General features: G+C 37.1%; 1 protein-coding gene across 1 annotated transcript in view; it reads right to left on the bottom strand.

Annotated features, from left to right (window-relative positions):
• Positions 1-7,877: 7,877 nt before the first annotated feature.
• Positions 7,878-23,534, bottom strand: part of LOC134789629 (armadillo repeat-containing protein 3-like) — a 30,995-nt gene continuing 15,338 nt past the window's right edge. Inside the window, exons 4-19 of the mRNA XM_063760205.1 lie at positions 23,285-23,446; positions 22,790-23,014; positions 22,286-22,486; positions 21,846-22,005; positions 20,878-21,027; positions 20,478-20,605; positions 16,954-17,055; positions 13,641-13,762; positions 12,893-13,022; positions 12,339-12,501; positions 11,739-11,856; positions 10,549-10,599; positions 9,638-9,785; positions 8,926-9,003; positions 8,484-8,573; positions 7,878-8,087 (exon numbers count right to left, since the gene is read on the bottom strand). Of these exons, the coding sequence (XP_063616275.1) occupies positions 7,878-8,087; positions 8,484-8,573; positions 8,926-9,003; positions 9,638-9,785; positions 10,549-10,599; positions 11,739-11,856; positions 12,339-12,501; positions 12,893-13,022; positions 13,641-13,762; positions 16,954-17,055; positions 20,478-20,605; positions 20,878-21,027; positions 21,846-22,005; positions 22,286-22,486; positions 22,790-23,014; positions 23,285-23,446 (2,238 nt within the window). The remainder of the gene's footprint in view (positions 8,088-8,483; positions 8,574-8,925; positions 9,004-9,637; positions 9,786-10,548; positions 10,600-11,738; positions 11,857-12,338; positions 12,502-12,892; positions 13,023-13,640; positions 13,763-16,953; positions 17,056-20,477; positions 20,606-20,877; positions 21,028-21,845; positions 22,006-22,285; positions 22,487-22,789; positions 23,015-23,284; positions 23,447-23,534) is intronic.

The following is a 23,534-nucleotide window of genomic DNA, read 5'->3' as shown; positions in this document are numbered from 1 at the left end:
AGCAATTAGCAATACGGTTGCTTTTTTTTTTTATTCGTAATAATGGCTTCTCTGCTACCAGGGCACTTTGCCAATGTCAAGTACATATATTAGAGATTATATAACAGTTGTCGATATTCAGTCATACGTCGAGGCCTTCACGATGCACTGGAGGATAGCTGGAGCAGCAGTACAAAGCATAATGGCGGCCGAGACCACGAACCGCCGAATGATGTCCAAAGAATTAGTTATTCACATTTCCAGAAGAATTCTTCACTAACTGCACCCATTGCGCTTGCCATTCACTGCATAATACCCTATCAAAATTATACATTAAACAGCAGAATGCAAATAATAAATAAAAATGTCTGGAACACGATCCGCCATGTTCCGTGGATCATTCGAAAGTCCAATACGGTTGTTAGGTGGGTTTTTGAAAAAAACGGACTTCAATCAACAAAGTGTGAAGATACATGTGGCTAACATGTTACCTGACATAGTATCTCCGGTTCAGTAGACTTCAAAAGCAGTATCGAAGTATGAGCACTCTCCGGCGTTATCGTATACGCGTGGAAAGTTTGGTCTTTCTTCTCCGCCAACTTATTATCTTGTTCCTTTTGCAACGGCTTTGCCATTATCAAAGAGAATATATTATTTGACAAAAATCAGTCTAAAATAAATACAAATTCATCAAAAATTCAATCAGCTGTGTGTCAAAAAGAAAAGAACACTACGCTGTGTGTCAAAAGTGACATGAATTTAAAAAGGTTGCAATCGGTAATTTTTGAAAGGAAGTTCAGGGTGTTAGAGTCTGGCTACTGAAATATTACACAAATGTTTGGCGGGAAATTCAAAAAATCTTGGGCTGGTCACACTTTGTGTAGTAGGAAATATAGTTTTGATACTAGAAAATATTTTTGATTTTCTGTGCACACGTAAGGGGTCATCCATTAATTACATCACACTAATTTCTAGGTTTTTTGACCCCTCCCCCCCTCCTTGTCACACTTGGTCACATTTGGCAGACCCTCTCCCCCCTGGTGTGACGTCACATTTTTTCAACGATATCGGCAAATATTGATTTAATATTTTATCAAAATATTTTTCACAAAAGAAATACCTATAGTAATTTTATAAACCAAAACTGATTGGGACAGAAAATTAAACGAATAAAAACGTCGTTCCAATAACTTGTTTTTTAACCGTACAGCGAATAAAATAGTTCAAATATTTTTTGTTACTGATGAAGTTAAAGTGACGTCACAAGTTTGTGACTCCCCCCTCCCCCTTGTCACAACATGTCACATTTTCTTGACCCCCTCCCTCCCCCTAAACGTGTGATGTAGTTAATGGATGACCCCTAAGGTACCTAAGGATATAAGTTAAATATACGTTGACGTGCACTCAAAGTCAGCTCACATAATTTCTACCACTATGTAAAGTACAGTCAACGATAAACACATATGTTAACACTTTCTCACCATATACCATAGTAACAAGGCGAAAAATGAAATGTAGTGTAAATAAGACCTAGCTCTATAATATCGTAATATTAATCCATCACCAAAAAAATACATAAGTACTATGCCAAATATGCTAAATGCTAAGTATCAAAATATTTATAGAGCACCAACCTTCTAATTTGTTTACATTTGTTTAGGAGTTGTAAACATTGCAGTTTTTCGTTATACAACGCTACACGTCGACTTCGCACATTGTCGTAATTATTTACGAGCTTAAATAAAAGTTTGCGAACCACACTCAGTATAGACATTATTAATGTAATTTAAAATAAACCCCTTATAAACCGCAAACAATTTGAATTAATGACATAAATTGACAACTGACTTTTAGCTTTTTTTTTAAATCATAGACAATTGGTGATACAACAACGAAATATCTGTCAACAATTTTTGGCTAGCCAGACTCTACTGGATATCTGGATCCTGCCGTGGTGGGGGAGTAGCAGGTTGGCTTTAGCGCCTCTATGGGCGTTGGAGACGTTGGTGTTGGTGGTTATAAGTTGTGCTATGGCGGTGTTTTGGGTGTTGGTGCCGCCGGTTATGAAGAGTTTGCATGGAGAAACTAAAGGGTAGGATGGGGGAAATCACAACCCAATATCTACTGAGTCCCTTCCCCGGTTAGTTCCTGTTTCGCCGGATTCCTGTTTCGCCGGATTTACTTTACTACGTCACACTGCGAATATACGAGAATCCGACGAAACAAGAACCCAGCGAACCGGTGAAACTAACCGAATAGCTGGCGCAATAGCAATAACCACAACTAGAGTCTGGCTAGCCAAAAACTGTTGACAGATATTTCGTTGTTGTATCACCAATTGTCTATGATTTAAAAAAAAAGCTAAAAGTCAGTTGTCAATTTATGCCATTAATTCAAATTGTTTGCGGTTTATAAGGGGTTTATTTTAAATTACATTAATAATGCCTATACTGAGTGTGGTTCGCAAACTTTTATTTAAGCTCGTAAATAATTACGACAATGTGCGAAGTCGACGTGTAGCGTTGTATAACGAAAAACTGCAATGTTTACAACTCCTAAACAAATGTAAACAAATTAGGAGGTTGGTGCTCTATAAATATTTTGATACTTAGCATTTAGCATATTTGGCATAGTACTTATGTATTTTTTTGGTGATGGATTAATATTACGGTATTATAGAGCTAGGTCTTATTTACACTACATTTCATTTTTCGCCTTGTTACAATGGTATATGGTGAGAAAGTGTTAACATATGTGTTTATCGTTGACTGTACTTTACATAGTGGTAGAAATTATGTGAGCTGACTTTGAGTGCACGTCAACGTATAATTAACTTATATCCTTAGGTACCTTACGTGTGCACAGAAAATCATAAATATTTTCTAGTATCAAAACTATATTTCCTACTACACAAAGTGTGACCAGCCCAAGATTTTTTGAATTTCCCGCCAAACATTTGTGTAATATTTCAGTAGCCAGACTCTAGGTACTTACCTACATATAGTTGGTCAAACCAAATTTGCCAGTAGGTAAATAAGAACAAAAAAACTATACCTACTCATCCTTTTCTTTTGGGTGCTAGTCAAGGCCTATTGACTTCCTTGAAACGATGTGACCCTTCAAAATTGTATATGTGTTGTCCGTTCCCAGACGAAATTGCCAGTAATTAACATAACAATATTTTACTACAGCAACATTGCTAGAACTGGCTTTGTCTATAGATACGATTTCTAGGAATAAATGAAATTATTTTATCAAATATATTTTGATTTGTATTTTATGAAGTAGTCATATGTAAATTATTATTTATTTTTTGATATATGTAAATTGTTATCTATTATATTTCAGTTTGTCTTTGTCTATGTTCATAAAATCTACGAAGGGTAGACGTGCCTCTACCCTCCTTAATAAAATTAAAAAAAAAACTTTGTCAATAGGCCTCTTTGATAGACCTTGATTTGGGTCTGGCCGGTAAGAACATAGGTCATTACAAAAGTCTGTAATGTCAATGCTGTCAGTAAAGTAATTTAACGCAAAAATATCATATCAGTTTTCATATAAAACGATTTATTCACTTGAAATATATTTATTTAGGTTCCTATTAATTTTTAAAATAAAAACTATTCATATGTACGAGCAACATATATAAATGCGTCTTCGCACAGGCTTAGTTAAAATTAAACCGTTGTCTCTCTTCCTTCCTTGCTGTATCCGGCAATGGCGACTTTATCAACGATTCTTATCCGGATTATGAAAAGCCCTAATGTGTGTGTGGAAACCGTTGTAGTAAACCAGAAACAGCGATAATTTCAAGGTAAGAAATAGAAGGTAGAAGGTAGGTAGGTAGGTAGGTAGGTATTAGTCTTTAAATAAAAATGAGCGTACTAATGACCAAATTCAAATATAATAATTTAATCTTACTATCCCCGTAAACCCGCGGACGTTATATCGCGTCCGAAATTATAATCAAAATTCATCATAGATGTAAAACTTCACATTGTTTGAGCTGGTAAATTTTGACCCTAGGAATTAACGACGTTAGTAATTAGGAAGTTTTATTATATTGTTTAATTTGTGACTATTTTGTTTTAGAAATTGAATCAATCAAATTGATGGCTTGAGCGTGAGATAATAATATAATCCTGGGCCGTCATATGATTTCTTGGAAAAAGCTCAAAGGGCACGTATCAGCCGCATATCCAGACTAGTTTCCCGGTGATCAAGAACGCTGCGCGGAGCTGTGAAGCAGAAAATGTCCGATAACCGGATAGATGTAATAACAACTTGTAACCATTTGCCATATCAATGTATGTATTCATATGTATTACTCCTAACATACAGTAATGCTAATAGGAATGAAAATATTTATATCTTAATACGTAACTTTTTGTTACCTTTCATATTTGACGAATTTCTAAATATAGTTGGTTATAATAAAATTAAATGGTTAAAATCATTATCTTTTAACGTATTTTTTTATTTATTTGTGATATGCTAATTTAAGAGCCCAACAACGTGCACACTAGCGCCACTGCTAAATAATCGTGATTATATAAATTTAACGACAGGTGTTTACAAAAAAGGGGCCGCTACGGACTGTATTGTGTATTTAAGTACCTTTTGAATACATCAAACTAGTATTTAAGTTGCTGGATTTGTCGATCTATGAGCTCAAAACAAAAACGGCCGTTTTAACTTTGGACGGGTAGATTGACGAATCCAGTAACATAAAAACTAGTTTAATGTATTCAGTAGTGGCGCTAGTGTGCATGTTGATGGGCTCTTAAAAACCTGACCCCAACCGTGCCCCAACAAAAAAGAAAAAAATACAAAAAGAAATTCCCTCTACGGGATTCGAACCCAGGACCATTAGCTTCCTGAACTGGATTACTGCCAATACCCGCTAGGCTAAACGAGTTGTCAATTCTAATTACAATGGTATCCCACCAGAGCGCTAGTAGTATAAACGAACTTTTGAAAGGGACATTTTTTTGTATGAAGTTATCGTTCTTCTCCTAGTGAGTATTATATTCTTTGGTGCTAGTACTATGTAAGACAAAGATAGTACGATTCTCTCTGTCTATGTTTGAAATGATTTCTTCTTCTTTCTTCTTTGAAGAAAGGACTAAGTAAGAAGCCTAAGCAGGGTGTTTTATAGTAGTTATCATAAAAACTTATTTAATGTGACATCGCTTTGCGAATTTTGTACTTAAATAAAAAGATTTTCGTATTTCCCAAAGTTCAAAAAGGAAACTCTTTTTGTTTCCAGTGAGCTATAAATTTTCCAAGGAATTTCACAACTTAGTTTCACAGGCATATGTGCAAGTTTATGAAGTTTTACATTTAAATAAAAAAAAACTCCTTAATACCTACTTCCCCCAAGCAGGTATAATGGACTCTACATCGAAGAGCTCCGCCTGGACGCGTGGACGAAGACACCACATCCGTGTATGTGGCGACCATGGCTACCGGAATGTATCCAAACCTACGCACAGGTTCACCTTTTACTGTCCCGAATTTGAATGAATGAATGAATGAATGAATGAATGAATGAAAATGGTTTATTGCCACAAAGAAGTACAAAATATAAACTAAACTAACTTAAACTAACTATTCTAATAATATTAAGTATAAGTTATAATTATTCTAAATAATGTGGCAAACGGTTTTGGCGTCAGCATGATGCTGAAAATGCCCGCCCACATGGGTGACACTTTAGCGCTGTTTTTCAGCCAGAACCAGATTCCCTTCGCACCTCCACAAATCAATTATATGTAAACCGCGTTTTAACATCTAAAGATGCGAAGATCATTTGCGTCTAAAGATGCGGCTAGAATGATCATTTCTGAAGGTGAGGCAGAGGCGAGGTACAGATGTAGTGCATAATTGTTTTCCATCGTATTTTCTCGGAGACATTTGTATTTTTCATGCTACTTCAGTCAACCTCAGTAATATAGACATCGCTCTCCATAGAAAATTGCCTTCCAAAAATGACCCCAGCCACACTGACACTGACAGCTATTCGTTCTCTATGAATATGTCCCACCTGCTTTTAATTATATGAATTATATCCAATAAACAATTTCCCGCTATTAAAAAAAAGTTTTGATTGGTCAATATAAGTTTTGATTGGCTATAATAACATTCTATGCGTCAAACCTCTTGCGCGGCGTTACAATATTTTGGCGTTGTCAAATCTTGTAAGGATGATACTAACCAGGAGGGAACCAATTCATATAATTCATAATTCATAATTTATAATTCATAATTTATTTATTGCATCCATGGTTGTTACATTGGTGTTACATAGTAATAGTGAGTTTCACATGGACCCTGGTAGGGCACAGCAATAGTCTTAGAACTAAATTATGCTAGGTATTCGACAGTATTTATATAATAATTATAAAATTAGGTCTTTTAACAATGGTTAAGAGATTGTAATTTAAAATTTTATAGTAATGAATGTCTAGGAAATATTATTGATAATTAAAATTAACATTGAAATTGTAGTGTAAGTAGGTATATAATATTAATTTATTTAATAGTCATGTCAAGAATAATTTTATGTCACACAATGTTTAATAATAAGTGGTAAAATGAAATGAGTTAAATAATAAAAATAATAAAGTGAGTAATAATTAAAACTAATAACATTCGTGATCATTTTTATCTTCCAAGAAATCATTCAATTTATAGTAACACTTGTTAACTAATAAGTTCTTCAACAGTTTATTGAATTGTTTATCTGATGTCTGAAGTTTAATGTCGTCGCTGAGTGTATTATATATTTTGATGGCCATCATTTTTGGACTTGTTTTGTGTAGCTGTAGTTCTGAACGTTCGGGTGGCGCCAGGTTATGCTTATATCTACTTTCGTATCGTCGAGGACGGTCGGCAAATTTTGGAAAAAAAAGAGGATATTTTCTGACGAACTTACAAATTTCAAATATGTAGATTGATGTTAATGTCAGGATTTTATATTTCATAAAATAGGGTCTACAACTATCTGGTACTGTAATATTAGCTAGTGTTCGTATGCATTTTTTTTGTAATAAGAATATTTCCTCTATATCTGTACTGTTTCCCCAAAGGATTATCCCGTAATTAAACCACGAAAAGGCGTATGCGTAGTAAGCCGCCAGGGCGCATTCGAAGTTCGTTGATAATTATTATTATGACGCGTATTTATTGTTAAGATTACGCATGTTTATACTATATGTGTATATCGGTACATTCAAAAGTTGAAATATAATATTAATGCGTAGTAGGTAGGTATGTATTTTGGAACATGCAGTGTCAGTACATACATACAGACTTATATAAAATGCCAGTGCACATGCGGAAAGCAACAATGTCGTTTTAAAAGCAATTGTGTCCTGAAAGTATTAAGGTTTACATTTATGTAAGAGCTCATTCGGAGATAACTCGTTTGGGTGATGTAGAACGAAAACAATTATAAGAAAATTAAATACCTAACATTACTTTATTTCCCAAAATTAACAATACACGTACGTCTAATACACTACATTACAAAATACCAGACATTATACAAGTTACTTAAAAACCAATTATTTAGTACAACAAAACAAACAACAACCTTCTCATCAAATAAAATAATCCACTACGAATCATTCCCGGTGCAAAAGTACCCAATACGCTCGCAGCGTTTCCGCGTTGAATTGCGATGTATACCTTTGCACCGCACCAGGAATGACCCGGAGCGGGGATCAAGTCGCCTATCTTGCAACCGACTCCCGAGCGGCCTCAGGCAGGAATGTGCCTCCGAGCACCAACACACAGTGGTCTCCACAGCGTGTGGAACAAACAAGTAGCTAGGAACCCAAGCATGCATACTTTTGGAACATTCAGTTACATCAAGTTGTTTTCCGTTAACATTTTTATTTCAAAGACTTTAGCGTGTCCGTCTTGCAGAAGCATCCTTTAGCCGCGCGCGACGTATAACGGGGCTGCGCGGGATCACACCCGCACACACGTCTCGCGTCCTCCCCCCCTAGCGGCAGTAGCCGCCCCGGTTTCACCATCAGGTCCACCACGTAATTAGCGCGGAGTAAGCCTGCAGGGTAGTTTCCTTCCTTCATTGCATTTTCCTGAAACATTTATTTGTTAGCATTCGGTAAATATTTTATGTCTAGTTGAAGTTTGTAGCATCGGGTAGTTATGTATTGAAGGAATAACAATGGCTCTATTATACCTCCTTGCGGTACACCCGTAGGATGTGTGTAGACTAGAGTAAGATTTTACTTCATTTGTTATATAAATAGTTGAGTTGTTTTACAGTACTTGACGCTTCCTTTACGTAGGTATATCCCTACTTACATATACATATTATTAAATGCAAAAGCAACTCTATCTGTCCGTTACCTCGTTACGCTTAAATCACTGAAGCAAATTAGATGAAATTTGGCAGCAATTACCTACAGGTCGGTTCTGGCGGTGACAATGATAGTTTTTACAATCACAAATAGCTACTGTTGATATATTACCGAACCCTCAGGAACAGCGACTTCGCACCACGCATGCGCGCAACTTCGCCTGTGTAGCGCACACGGCAAGCCGACACGGTCAGCCAACACCTGAAATAGCACTTGGGTTTACAACTTTTGTCACTCGTTGTAATGGTTACGGTTGCCTGCTCTGTATATCCTGGTTTTATGGCACTTAAATTGAAAATCACTTGTCCTCGCAGTTTTTGACCGTCAAACCAAATTGCACCGGTCAAACCGTAGGCCATTTTCGGGGCTATGCTGTATTGTAAATGTTTCCCTCCACTTGGCTGGAATACCCCCTAAGCCATGATTCGGTAACTCGGAAACAAATGAAAATAGTACTTTCATATTAAGATTTTGAATTAGGGAGATATTTGCATTGAATTTACATTTTAAAATACTGATTTTTAGCTTAACAGGGCAGTGTGGATGCACCTACCTTGTATAAAAGTGCTCTCTCCAACGCGCCACCGTAGCGGACCCATCCCAGGCCTATCACACAAGAATCCAGGTCATTCTGAAACATAAAACGGCCTCAGAATATAGACTCAATCGATTTTATTTATGAGTGAAACGGAACATACGCGAGAGAGAAGTATGGCAAGAGGAGAACGGTAAGAACGATTTGAATGGTGACCGAGCGAGCGTGCAAAAAGGTTAAATAAAATACTTAGTCTTTTTAACCGGTTAAATAACAGAGTTATGTGTTTAATTTTTTTATAATATAATATATTTGAAATTCTCTGAATAAAAACAAATAATTGGTTTTTATTCAGAGGCCTATCAGAAGTATCAGAATACCACATTTAATTGATCATATTGTGCTGTATTAAGGGTTTGGAGCTCTGAGAACAGATCACAACACTACATACGCACAGAGTAAGTAGCAGTTTTATTGTGGCTGTGGTCCAGATTCAAACGGGATGACATTTCGCTGTGCCCTATCACGTTTTTGAGATTCCTTTTTGTCATCAAATCCAATAGGTTCAGGGCCACGGTGCGATACGCATTTGCTACTAAACGCAAGTATAAACATGTATGAACTCGCACATGACACTAATCAATGTATAAACAGGCCCTATGACAGTCCTTCTGGCTTGTTCCTTATTCCACGCACATGTTCCACTACAAATATCGTCTTTGCCACCTACCATTATGTTTGACAGGTGTAGGGCCACGGAGGGCATGGTACAGTCCTTCTCTTGGGTTGTTCCACGCATCTGCTCCGCTACAAATTCGGCTAGCAACTGCGCTCTTTCCTTTAGCGACATGGAAACTTCGTGGCATTTGTCTCGATATCTATATATAAATGATTAAATTAAAAATTGCAAAACCCCAAAGCAATGAAACGGAAACAGAGCTACGGTGGTACATACCACAGACAGACACACACACCGCGGTCAAACTTAACACCCATTTTGCGTCGGGGATTAAAAAGAACGTTTTTGTGCAGTAAATGCTACATTTAACAGTCTACTAAGCTACTTTCACTGATTAAATTAAGGACTTGGTTGACTAAAATTTGTCAACTTTCAAATACAGTATCCTCCTTATTTCAAGTTAAATCAGACTTAGGTAGGTACTCAATTTAAAGCAGACGGAAAGTTTCCAAAATTGTACAAATTAAATTAGTTTTGAAAATGGCAAATATCTACTAAAATAGAAGCACTTCCTACTGCAGTAATCAAGATGCCTTGGTAAGCGTTGCAGTAGCATACAATGTTGGTAAAGTATGAAGTGCTTCTGGTTTTCAGATTTTTGCACCTGCACCTTACATGATGATTGCTAGTTTCATTGACACCCATCACTACACCTTATATAACAAAGTACCCCGCCAAGTCTATGTGTTTGTATGTTTTTTCGCGATAAACTCAAAAACTGAACGGATTTTCCACTTTTCACCTATCAATAGAGAGATTCTTGAGAAAGGTTTAGGTATATAATTTATTAACCCCTGCGAAGCCGGGGCGGGTCGCTAGTATATTTATAAACATAACGAGTACCTATATAGATATATACCTACTTGTATTTTTTTAGATTTCTAAAAAGATGAGCTTCATACCTCACTTCATAATGTGCGTCTTCTATCTCGATATATCGTACAGATTTTACGCTGAAATGAAAAAGAAAATAAATTATAAGTGCATTATGAAGGATACATATACGGAATACCTACAAGCTATTTTTATCCCACATTTTATTTACGTGAATAATGCCAAATAACTTTAAAAACTGTAAAAAGTATTGAACTGTGGTTTTTTAACTATGAAGGGGAGTCTTTTTGCGATAGCTCAAAAACGGCAAAACTTTCGATTTTTGATTATATTCGCTATAACTATCATTTAATGTCTTTCTTAAACTCTATAATATCTACGAATTTTTCATATTTTTTGGGGGGAACAAAATATTTTTATCTTTCGGAGCGATTATTTCTGAAATACACTTTATCAAAAACTGTTTGTTGCAGACCCCTATTCGTTTTGAAAGAGCTATCCAAACGATACCCCACTCTGAAGGGTAGAAGCGAAAAAAAATTACACCCCCACATTACTTTACGCGATTGAAGTGAATTTAGACTACAGGAATATTGTGAAAGTAAATTATGTCGTCAGTACATTTACTGTGCCATCTTTCGAATGATTAACACTTTTAGAACGCCATTTGCCTTTATTTTTTCACTGATATGTGTTAAATTTGTTAAATTTCAAAAAGTATCATCATCTACTCGACGATAGGCCAAAGGTATGATGCCATCTTTTCGAGCAATGGCGCCATACCTTTGGCCTACTGTCGAAAAAAATTTTTTTTTAGATTATATTGTACGACTTTGTCGGATTTAAGTATTGAATCTATATTTCTATGCTAAATTGCAGCTTTCTAGCACTAAAGGATCACGGAGCAAAGCCTCGGACAGACAGACAGAAAGACAGACGGGCAGACGGACATGGCGAAACTATAAGTGTTCCTAGTTGCCTACGGAACCCTAAAAAGGGGGAAAAAATCTCCACTCCCGCTCTAGAGTAGAATTCTCGATCTTTCGATACACCGGCGCCGGTCTGATCGCTCTACCAAACCGAGCTACGGAAGCTTGCCAAACAGGGGCGATTCCATTCCGTCCTTTTGTGTTCATGCTATAAAACAGGGGTCTCCAAACCCCGGCCCACCGACACCCAAAGCTAGGAGCCAGGCTCCAGGGGTTCAGCCCTAACAGCAGCAACCAGACTCGACACGAGTTTCTATTTCTGAACTCACGGATCGCCAAACCAGAGCCGCTGCTGCAGAACGTATTCTCGTAAGTTGATATCATCAGGAAGCGGCGGCCGCCTCCTCATCGAGGAGGAAGTCATAATCGACGACGATATACCGCGGGCTAAAACAATGATGTAATTACAATTTATCAAAAAAAAAGCATTTATTAACAGGCATAGGTTAGGATAAGGCATAGGTCGATACAATTCTAGATATCGTCAAGTTGGTTAACTGGGGACATAGGGTCAACTTTGGACATTTTTTTGATTATGAACTAGCTAGAAGCTAAAGAATTTACCTTAAGACTGGTAAGTGACCTGACCTGATTCAAGGATTGTAAAAAGTACACTGCTATCAGCAACGTTCGTATAATTGGGGAATATTTCCTTTGTCTAATGTTATTCCTCATGTCCCCAGTTACTCTACATGACGGTTCCTCAAAAGGAAATGTATGGTAGAGGTAGATATCACTCACTCTGATCGGATTGCCGCGGCATTATGCAGAGAGGAGATCCTATTTTAGCTTCCAGTGTTTTTATGTCTGCATGTTTTCTTTTTAAATAAATGTTTTTCCTTCCATCTTTTACTCAAGTTTGCACTTACACTGATGTTGTTCGAAATCGATGCCAGCATCAACCCCGGGTTCGGAGACTGGCGGTTGGAACAGGGATATGAACACGGGGTCCTCGTGGGGTGGGGGTTTGTCCATCAGCTGCTGGATGGTGGGGAACGGAGAGGACAGCCGCTTTTGAACGTAGAAGCCTTCCTGCAATTATATAATGATCGGTAATTTTTTTGTGATATTCGTTAGCTTTACTTGACAGACTTGACTAGACAGTCTATGGACGTTCAACAGCAGAAATACCTAAGGGGTTTAGGTTCAAATATACTACCTATCTATTTTACGCTCTTCTCATAATCAGGTCATTTTGAACATCTTGCCCATGACGTGTGATTAATCGTATTGTCAAAACTAGTCAGCCGATTTTAATGAATGACAATCGATTCTACGTATTTTACCGCTTTCCAAAAACAAAGAAATTCAACGAAGAAACCCCAGTTTTGTACCAAAAAGGTACAAAACGAACCCTTACTTATATATAAAGCAACAAGGAAGTTGTATTGAACTATGGAAGTACCAGTGATAAGATACAGACCTGAGTATAGTCGTTTATATCCAGCCGTCCAGTATAGGCCAGCTTAGCTGAGGGTTGGTGCCGGAAGATCGCCTCAAGGGCGGGCTCCCAGGTACTCACCACGTATCTTGCTAAACGATTTTCAACCATACTGTAAAGTAAACAGTTATACTTTGCTTTTCCATGTAATACTGGAACGACCCTGATAATTGAGAAATGCGTTGAAATTTGTAACTTTAATCTATATTATTTATTAGATTCAAAGGTTGCTTTAGCCGTTTCATAAGGCGACTACTATACTCGAAGTATTTTCCATGTAAAAGCCAAACTAAATAAATCATTATTTTATAGGGTCAGTCTCGTAAGATCGATTTTACAGAGTTAGACCAAGAAAAGTCTTTAATGATTTTGATAGCACACGCAGTGTAGGTGTTATTTTAAAAGTCACACTTCTATGAAATTGTGACGTATAAATAACACTTACACTGCGAATGCTATTAAAATCGCTGCAGACTATTCTTGATTTAACTATAGTTTAATAGGTACTAAAACTGACACATTTCTAATTCTGACTACAAATCTATTCGTACCTACATATTATTATTTGCTATCTACGTTTATTCAAAAATTTCAACCTGAAGAAAATTTTTAGAACAACTTTTAGTTAGGAAACAATCTCGAAGCACAGAATAACTATCGCCCGAAGTCACAAAATAATTACTACAAATTGATTAAATTCTATGACAAAAATGTATATTGGGCTGCTTACAAATGCACAGTGCCAAGGCGTAGATACTCATCCGCTCCTTCATCCGTCACGCAGGCCGTGATGAGCGTGCACAACGCCGTGTTAAGCCCGACGTGTTTGATGTGCAGATTCGTTGACACCACCTTAATAGCAAAAAAATATTTGAAAATGAGGTGGATTGTCAAAGTAAATTATGTAGCCACAGTAAATTTACTGACATCTTGAACTAGAACGCCATTTGAATTTGATCCTTAATTGTGTTCCACTCCAATACACAAATAAAATTCAAATTAACACAAATCGGTGGATTTGTGTTAATTTATTAAATATTGAAATCGAGCGATGGCGCCATAATCTTTGGCGTACTGTCGAGTAAATGGCGTTAATTTCAATATTTAACAAATTAACACAAATCAGTGAAAGAATAAGGATCAAAGTCAAATGGCGTTCTAACAGTTTAAATCTTCTTTCGAAAGATGGCAGTAAATGTACTGAGGCTACATAATTTACCATTTACTCTAATCTGTTAGTAAGTATACACCTACAGTGTAAACTCCATATAATGTCACTCGATATAACGATACACTCCCTATAACTTCCACATTTTGTTGGCTATATTACTTTAATATTAATTTCTCTTCATACTTATAACGAAAACTCTCTATAGCGTCAAAAAGCGTCCGGTCCCTTGAGTGTCGCTATATTGAGTTTCATCAATTTATCATCATTGATTGTTAATAATGTTGACAAGCTGAACGTGCGAATTTTTGCCTGCAATTCGGAAATGAATTTTAACAAACCACGAGCACCATTGGCTGTATAAAACTTGACACATTGTATCACCTCTTAACGATACATCCCCAGGAAATGCTGGACATGTGGACGGTCCGGAGTGCGCCAATACTTATTCATTGGTAGTAGTGTAGTGAGTTTTCTTTATTTCCGTAGTTCTATTTATTGGAGGATGTACAAGTTAATGTACGTAACTTGATATACAATTTAATATTATTCCAATAAGCTAAATTATTATCGAACACCGCAAATAAAGAACCCCGCACAAAATGATCGGTAATAGCCGTTCGGTCGATTTGGCTGAAATTTTGTGAAAATATAGCCTCTAATACTCTGATCAACTGTGTGAAGTTGCAACTTTAATTAATGACTAGTTTTTAAAATATGACTATTTTTATGTTCAATATTTTTTACTTACATATAATTATTATTTACGTGGCAATATCGAGATAAAAAACATCATTCGAAGGTTCAAACTATCTTCACACCGAATTTCGTCCGGTTCCGTCCTAGTGTGAGCGTGGAGAACTAACAAACTCGTAGGTATGTAGCTACATTACGGTGCTAATCGTTACTAGTTACAATTAATTGATATCTGATTGGTTTTACAAGGCTACCTTTGTGCATTCAATGCATTAAGTATGGTATGAAGCGATCTTAATAATGGATACTTCACATTTTCTTCGTATCGGGCAAAACCTAAAAACCATAAGATTGCTGTAACGTGACCACATGTACCAAGGGTTCTTGCTCCACTTTTACACGTGCAATAATAGCCTAAGATTGAATCTTCACCTCTCCCGTTACTATGTTCTTCATCAAATGCAATCCACACATAATAAAAGGTTGCGTTTCGGAATCTTGATGTAGCCCTTATTTTAATAAATCCTGGCTCATTGACGTTTTGATCTAATTATGTCGAAAACTCGCTCGTCTTCTTTTCCGTATGATTTCGACATCCCATATTCCGAATTTAAACACATTTCTTTTAATAGCTGGAGCTATTATAAATAAATACTATAGACCTATTACAATGCCAGATGGTAATGTCCAGTTAGCTAATGAAATGCTACAACGTGTCGACGACATTAATGTTGTACAGGCACGAATTGAAGCTGAAAACCTTGGCCGAAGAAGAGCATGATGGACCCCACTAACTGCTGCACAAATACCATTGTTTCCACGGTTAGACCTGGCGTATTTGCACTCGGTCACATTTGGAACATATCAAGTGAAACTGTCTCCAGGATATATTCAAGACAGTACATTGCGTCATATTAACGACTTAGCAGCGGAAGACAAAGACGAGCGAGTTTTCGACATAGATCAAAACGTCAATGAGCCAGGATTTATTAAAATAAGGGCTACATCAAGATTCCGAAACGCAACCTTTTATTATGTGTGGATTGCATTTGATGAAGAACATAGTAACGGGAGAGGTGAAGATCCAATCTTAGGCTATTATTGCATGTGTAAAAGTGGAGCAAGAACCCTTGGTACATGTGGTCACGTTACAGCAATCTTATGGTTTTTAGGTTTTGCCCGATACGAAGAAAATGTGAAGTATCCATCATTAAGATCGCTTCATCCCATACTTAATGCATTGAATGCACAAAGGTAGCCTTGTAAAACCAATCAGATATAAATTAATTGTAACTAGTAACGATTAGCACCGTAATGTAGCTACATACCTACGAGTTTGTTAGTTCTCCACGCTCACACTAGGCGGAACCGGACGAAATTCGGTGTGAAGATAGTTTGAACCTTCGAATGATGTTTTTTTATCTCGATATTGCCACGTAAATAATAATTATATGTAAGTAAAAAATATGGAACATAAATATAGTCATATTTTAAAAACTAGTTATTAATTAAAGTTGCAACTTCACACAGTTGATCAGAGTATTAGAGGCTATATTTTCACAAAATTTCAGCCAAATCGACCGAACGGCTATTACCGATCATTTTGTGCGGGGTTCTTTCAGGTTCAATAAATAAGTTAACCCTAAAGAGCGTGAATTGTAAGAGGCAGCACAGGACAGCAGCCCCTATTTATAGGCGCGAATTGTTAGTATCAAGTTTATCTATGTAGACAACAACGCGCAAAGGAGCCCGTGTATGTGAACTGTAGAAAGCAGCACCTGAAACTCTACTGCGAGAAACGAAAATCGAAATTTCTTTACCTGCCTCTCTATCGATCGATTAAGTTTAAGCTTCCTAATTAGACCAAATGGTGGCAAACGTTTGAACGGGCTTGGTCTCTATCCTATGGGACGTATTCAACTGTACCCCCTCGCCCTTGCAGCGGGTGAACAAGTCTTTTGCGACTGGCTCGACGATTAGACCGTGAACACGTTGCAAGCCATCTTCTTCAAACTGATTTTTGTTATAAAATTCAACATATCGTGTCATCATGTATATATGTATTACCTAAGCGTATTCTACTATACGAACAGCAACTCTCTTAACTGTCCATTGATGGACCTTATGCCTGTTGTAAAAAGGTTTACCGATGGACAGTTAACAGTGTGGGCGATGGTACCTCCTCGCCCTTGCAGAGGGTGAACCAGTCTTTTGCGACTGGCTCGACCATTAGACCAGTGAGCACGTTGCAAGCCATCTTCTTCATACTGATGTCAATACGCTGAAATAATATATGGTTATTGTATTGTTACCTATAGGTACGTACTTAAGCCCTGTATTTTATATGAATATAATGCATTTTGATGTAAACAAATGAGAGTTCTTTGAAAAGGCCTCCAGTCTCTACAGAAGGGGTGTGTAATGATCGATATGAAAATAATTCATATATTTTCTGTAGATATAACAACATTTAATATAATTTCAGAAAACATAATAACTCATTTTGTATAATATACATTTGGTATATTATTAAAATGTTTAATATCATTTTATATAATTATCTTTTGATATAACACTCATCATATATATAAAATCGAAAAACCAGAACGGGATAAAAAAAGAGCGAAGAAGCGAGATGGCGCCTTACAAATTTCTAAAAAAGTTTTTGACACGTATCTCGAATACGACATACGACGCACGTATGATAAGAAAAAACTGTTTAAATCTATTATCTAAATATGAGAATAGAACTAGAGCATAAAAACTATCGCTTTCGATGCGTATTTAATTTATAATAAGCAAAAGAAAATTTCATAACAATCTTCATTTTACGATGATCGACCATTTTCGGCAACTCTCGGTTGCTTTCGTTTGGCGGTGCTACAGATTAGACCAAATAATCCGTAAGTTAAAGTAACCTAAATTATGTTTGTCATGTTGGTATACAGGTATTTCTGAGTTTTTTTACACGAAGTAAAATAAAAAGTGCTGCCAACCTCAACCTTAGTCCATAGCCCATACGAGTGAATTATGCCATTTATGACATATCAATCAAATTAATATTATCGTATGATTATCGTGTTAATAATTTGTATTTTATTGTTTTAAATTTCTTTATGAGTTATTATTATTCAGATTGATTTTCATGGCTTCGGCAAACATTGTCATTCGTCCAGGGAAAGGGCTGCCGAGATGAGCCAAAAATACAAAGTTATAGAATGGGAGACGAGCGTACTTGGGACAACAAAATGGGAGACGCCCGATGGCGTGAGCTATCGCAAGATCGCAAGAAACATGACGTGATCTGGTATCGGAGGCCAGGTGAGTCCTTTGGATCGTTGCGTCACCTTAGCCGTAGTAATGTTAAGATCCAGAAAGGGAAATGGGGACTACCTACGTTTGTATGAAAAGGCGATTTATGGGTGGTGGTCTGGTGGTCGTCCATATTCGTGGCTTAAAGCGGAAAATAAGTAATCTAATGAACGTTTTTGCAACTAGGCTTACAACAATAAGTAATAATTTTATGTTAAAACAAGTTTTAAATAAATACCTACGTACGTTATAAGAAATTTTCGAATTAAGTTATCCAAATAACGGCTACCTACTTGACAAATAAGAAATCCTTATCACAGTTATAAACCCTGGCAGGGTTGAATACATAATAATGTCGGTATTTAACTAAACATAAGACAAACTCTTTATTTCATTTACGCGAGCGGAGCTGCGGGCCCGTCTAGTTTATTATAACGATCATGTGATATAATGCTCATTTATTATACAAGTATTATTATATAAGCATTATTCGGTATAATATAGGTATTTTTATGACGACATATGTAAATGTTTAACGCCTGATACTTTTTTTTACAGCAAACACGTACATACTAACAAGTATCGCGAGGCTTCCAATTTGAATCTAAAAAAACATCCAATGTTTAATTTAAATATATATATATATGTCGAGTACCGATGGTCTCAAAGGCGGTGGGTCCGTGGGGTAGTATCTCGATGTATTACTTCACAGCTAAGCCAGTACCTACCCTACCAGTGAATGAAATAAACATTCGGACTCGTTAACCATACTAGTGCCTACTATACTTCAGTACTAAATGCTTAAAAGAACTAATTGCTATTTTTAACTCAAGGGAGCGATATGAAAGTAAAAAGAAACCGTTTAAATCTTTATTCAAGTCAAACTAGGCCGGCTCCAATCCTACATATCTGACCTGAGAAGATTTAGCCCTATATGGGACCGGCAACAAACTCAGAGGGACAAATCTTTTCAAAACAAGTTAAAACAACACATACATCATTTCTTTATTTCACAAAAGTAAGCTTCTAATGAAACATAAGAAATCAAAATAACACTTGAAATAAAACACTTAGCTAAATGGTTAAAGAACGCGGGATTCTATAAGCTATCAGAATAATCCTTCAGGTATAAACCTTCAGGAACGTAGCGAGATAGGCACGAGGTTGGCTAACGAGTACGTCCGATCTCTAGCGCGGTCCGATCAAGAAGCACTACCAGCGGCGGAGCCTCTCCGCTCCCGCCTCAGTCAAGTTGGCAAACCTGCTCGACCAGTCTATCAACATACCGACAAAAATGCCAACTCGTGCCTACGCTCACTCGAGAGAAACCTCTCGACGTTCCAAAGCCTTCTACCTGTCATCTTAGTTCAACAACACGCCAATAGATGGCGTTACTCTCTACGCAACTTTATTTCAACAATGCTCCAATAGACGGCGTTACTCTCTACACAACTTTATTTATTTTGTTACAACCAAATAATACGTAGCTCAACATTGCTAATCGATTTTATACAGGCGACTAAAATAATGAACTATAACGCTGCAATACGTCTTTCTGGTGTCAGGGTCCGACATATATATATATATAAATATATATATCAATTTTTCTTTGCAAATTGGGTTATCTTTACTCGTACCTAATCTAAACTGTTTTCCTTTCATTTTATATAGGGGTCACAATTCCAACCTAACCTAACCTAGTATTCTGGTAGTGGTTTGTTTGTGTAATGGACGCAATTCTAACCTAACCTAACCTACTTTTCTGGTAGCGGTTCGTTTTGTGTAGGGGTCGCAGTTCTTAACCTAACCTAACCTAGTATTCTGGTAGCGGTTGGTTTTGTGTAGGGGTCGCAGTTCTTAACCTTACCTACCTAGTTATAAATAGCAGTTCGTTATACGTAGAAAGAGTATCGTTTTTTGTAGTGTGTAATAGTAAATGTGGAATTATATATCTAATACATTATATCAACAAAGGTTATTACAATTCTACTTTAGATGAAATAACTTTATATCATAAATTCGGTATAGGAAATATGCATTATACTTCAAGAATGTTATGCTAAATGTTATTAGATCAATTAATCATTATATAAAATGATAATATATATCATATGAAAATATATTAAGTGTTGTTATATCATTTAATAATTATACTAAATAAGCGTTATTGCAACCGATAATAATAAAAATGTTTATAGCCATCGATACGCACCCCTACAAAAGACTCGGGCATGTTACAAGTTGACAGAACTCGAGTTTTGTCTTCATTATTTGGGTCTGAAAAACTGAGTCGAGTCTTAAAGCAAAAGACTCGAGCTTTAACCAATACCTACTACTACTACTACCTCAGATAAATGAGGAATTGAGGATTCGACATAGAGTAACGTGTACCTGCAAGATGTTAACCACCTCTTGAATGAAGTCAACATTGAGCATGGCCTTCATGCTCACGTGGTAAGTCTGGAGATTAATGTAGCACTCCATGGCCAGACGCTGTGCTTCTATTGGGGTATCTTTAACTGAATTACCAGAATATTGAGTTATGAGCACGTATATTAGTTACATTAAAAATTAAATATAGGTATTGTATTGTAGTTCGGGTGATTTTCCGCAACTCGACGACTTGCGCCTATTTTGCGTGATAAAGGTATATATACAATATTTGTAGGTATCCTTTCTTTTTCGATAAGTTACCTATATATTATATTATATATTATGAACAGACGTGCAAGTTGTAGAAAGTTTTGCTATTGTCCTATGCACTTGGGTTTGGGGCAGTCTTTGAACTTACACTTTTTGTTAATATTCCTTAGAGCTGCAAACGTCTTCGGCTCCACGAGATTGTATGCCGCCTTCGGGATCTTCAGACAGAGGGCGGCCAGAGCCTGTAGCGCGTTAATTCTGATGTAGAACCACGCCGCTGCGTTGTCGCTTACTATCGCTTTTGAGGACAAATGTCAACAAAAAGACCAGCTACTAAATTGCACAATTTATAGTGAAACTTGATAGTAATAAATTGGAAGCAGTGGTGGCTCAGTGGATCTGTCGTCCGACTTTAGATCCGGAGGTCGCGGGTTCGGGTTGAAATGGAAAAGATGAAGCTTTAGTAATGGACCATTGTCATTTAACAGGTAATAAGAGGCAAAACACACAATTCATGTAATTTGAATTACCAAATACCTTTATTGTGGGTATAGTATGAATTGATATATGTGGGTATTCCCAGATTTGAATAAATCAGTCTTTGTCTCGAACTTAACCGGTCGTCTTTCACTTGCGTAACAAACATAACGAAGAGTATGTGTCGTTGAAGAGTTCCGTTCTGATCATTATCAGCAATTCCACTTCATCAAATGCGACAGTTTTTAATGTAAATGCTTAATTTTCAATGAAATTACAAAAATCTCTATACTTACTCATGTCTTTAAGATTCGAGGAGTTCCCTCGATTCCTTTATTTCCTCATGGATCCCATCATCAGAACTCGAGCTTGACAAAAATGTGGCTTGAAAACTTAACTTGTTTAACAAACATAACGAAGAGGACAAATCACCAAACGTGAACTATGCCTCGTTGAAGAGTTCCATTCTGATCCTCATCAGCAGTTCCACTTCATCAAATGTCACTTTTTTGAATGTATATACTTAGGTAAACAACATATACCTAAACTGAGCCAGAAGCCCCCTATCTTCCCTACGTATTGCTTATTTAACCAAGGCAAACAAAGACGTTACTCGAACATTAGTAAATTCATGTTTACCACAAAGGGCCTCGATAATATTGGTGTCGGACATGCGCACTGCAGAGGGCAACAGCATGGTCATGTTGGCGACGCCCATCGCCGCATCAGCCAGCAGATCCACGTCGGATTCGAGGAGTTGCTGGCAGAAGACCAGGTCTATTTCCGTCTCGTATAGAGCCTGGAGACATACCAGCAGCACTCAATTAAGTCTTATCTATAATAAATAATAAGAAAAAAAAAAGTTGACACGCTAATACTAGGCCAACTACGATTTAGGTACGCGCACTTTTTTTGTCTAGGCTAGACTGCTAATTCTAAACTGGTTTCAAACTTGCTTGACCAACACCGTTCCTCACCAACAGGAGCAGCAACTGACGTTAATAAGATTTCATGAATTTCATAATACAAAATATAGGCCTCCGGGGTCTACCGCGTATATTGTAAAGCACGCTACATACGTCTCTGCCGCTAGAAGAGAAGGATATCTTGGTGAGCACAGCCAAGCAGTAGGGCTTCATCGTCGGCAGCGCTATCTCCAAGTATGCAAGCAGCCGCAGAATACATCCGGACTGGTATACATGAGATGCGTTCTCTTCGGTTCCGACGAAGTTTAAGAGAATCTTTAACACCACCGCGTGAGCGTCGTGGAACTCGTACGACTATTCAAATAATCATTTTTAAGGTTAGTTGGGGTTACTGATGTACCGCTGGAAAGTTCTTAGGTTGCGAATTTTCTACAAAGGTAAATTTCGGGAGCGTCTTATGTTTTTGGATGGAGATTGAAACCTTCCCTTTCAAAAATATTTTTTTGTGTGAAATTTTCCAAAAAATCTGAGAACATTTCCAACTTTTAGGAAATTTGCCACAATCTGTAGGTAGTAGGCGTAAAATCGTACAATAACTGTTCAAACAAATTATTAATAAGTTCAGGGGAAAAATTAATTTACTTTCGGTTTACTGACCTCTAAACTATCACAAAGGTCCAACACCCCCCCGGAAGATCTAAAAGTCTTCTGCACCGCTTCATCATTGTACCGACATATCAGCTGATCCACCGTCCTAAATGCTGCCTTTTGTATGGCCAGGTACTTGCTATGTATCAGTGCTAGGATTGAGGGCCAACTGAATTGCTTGCTCTTGACTACTTCTGAAGCACAGACCGGGTCGTCTAGTAGGTTGCTGAGGGTCTATGAAAAAGTAATTAACTAATTAGTCAACAAAAGATACATGATAATAACGATTGAATCCGCATGAGTACCTCAAGAGAGACGCGATTAGAGTAATCAAGCTCCAAATCTATCAATCAATATAGCAAAAGCGGTATAGGAAAAAGGTCACGCTAAGGGAACTAAGCAGCTCGTTAGATCGCTTTTACGTCCGACATAAAGCCTACCTTCCTTCAACCAGAGGAAAGGCACCTAACCTACTTATACGACGTCTCGTAGGTACGTACGTACCTGAAGGCAATTTTTCTGCACATCAGGGTCAAGGCTGTTCTTCATCCTCGAGAATAGGCTGCTCAGGATATTGGCAGACAACAATTGCTTGCAACCGAGCGGCTCTCTGGTGAGCTCGGATAGAACAAGTGATGCAAATTCTAGGACGAATACATCTTCAATCTGTAAGTTGAGTTACTTAAAAATAAACGGCCCCAAATCAAATTTTTAGCAACAACCTTTGACCAAATACCTACCTTTAATAGTTATT

The sequence above is a fragment of the Cydia splendana genome, chromosome 4 (genome assembly GCF_910591565.1).
Source record: "Cydia splendana chromosome 4, ilCydSple1.2, whole genome shotgun sequence".
NCBI lineage: Eukaryota > Metazoa > Arthropoda > Insecta > Lepidoptera > Tortricidae > Cydia > Cydia splendana.
Note: the sequence above shows the minus strand (reverse complement) of the source record. Positions and strands in the feature narration are given on the sequence as shown.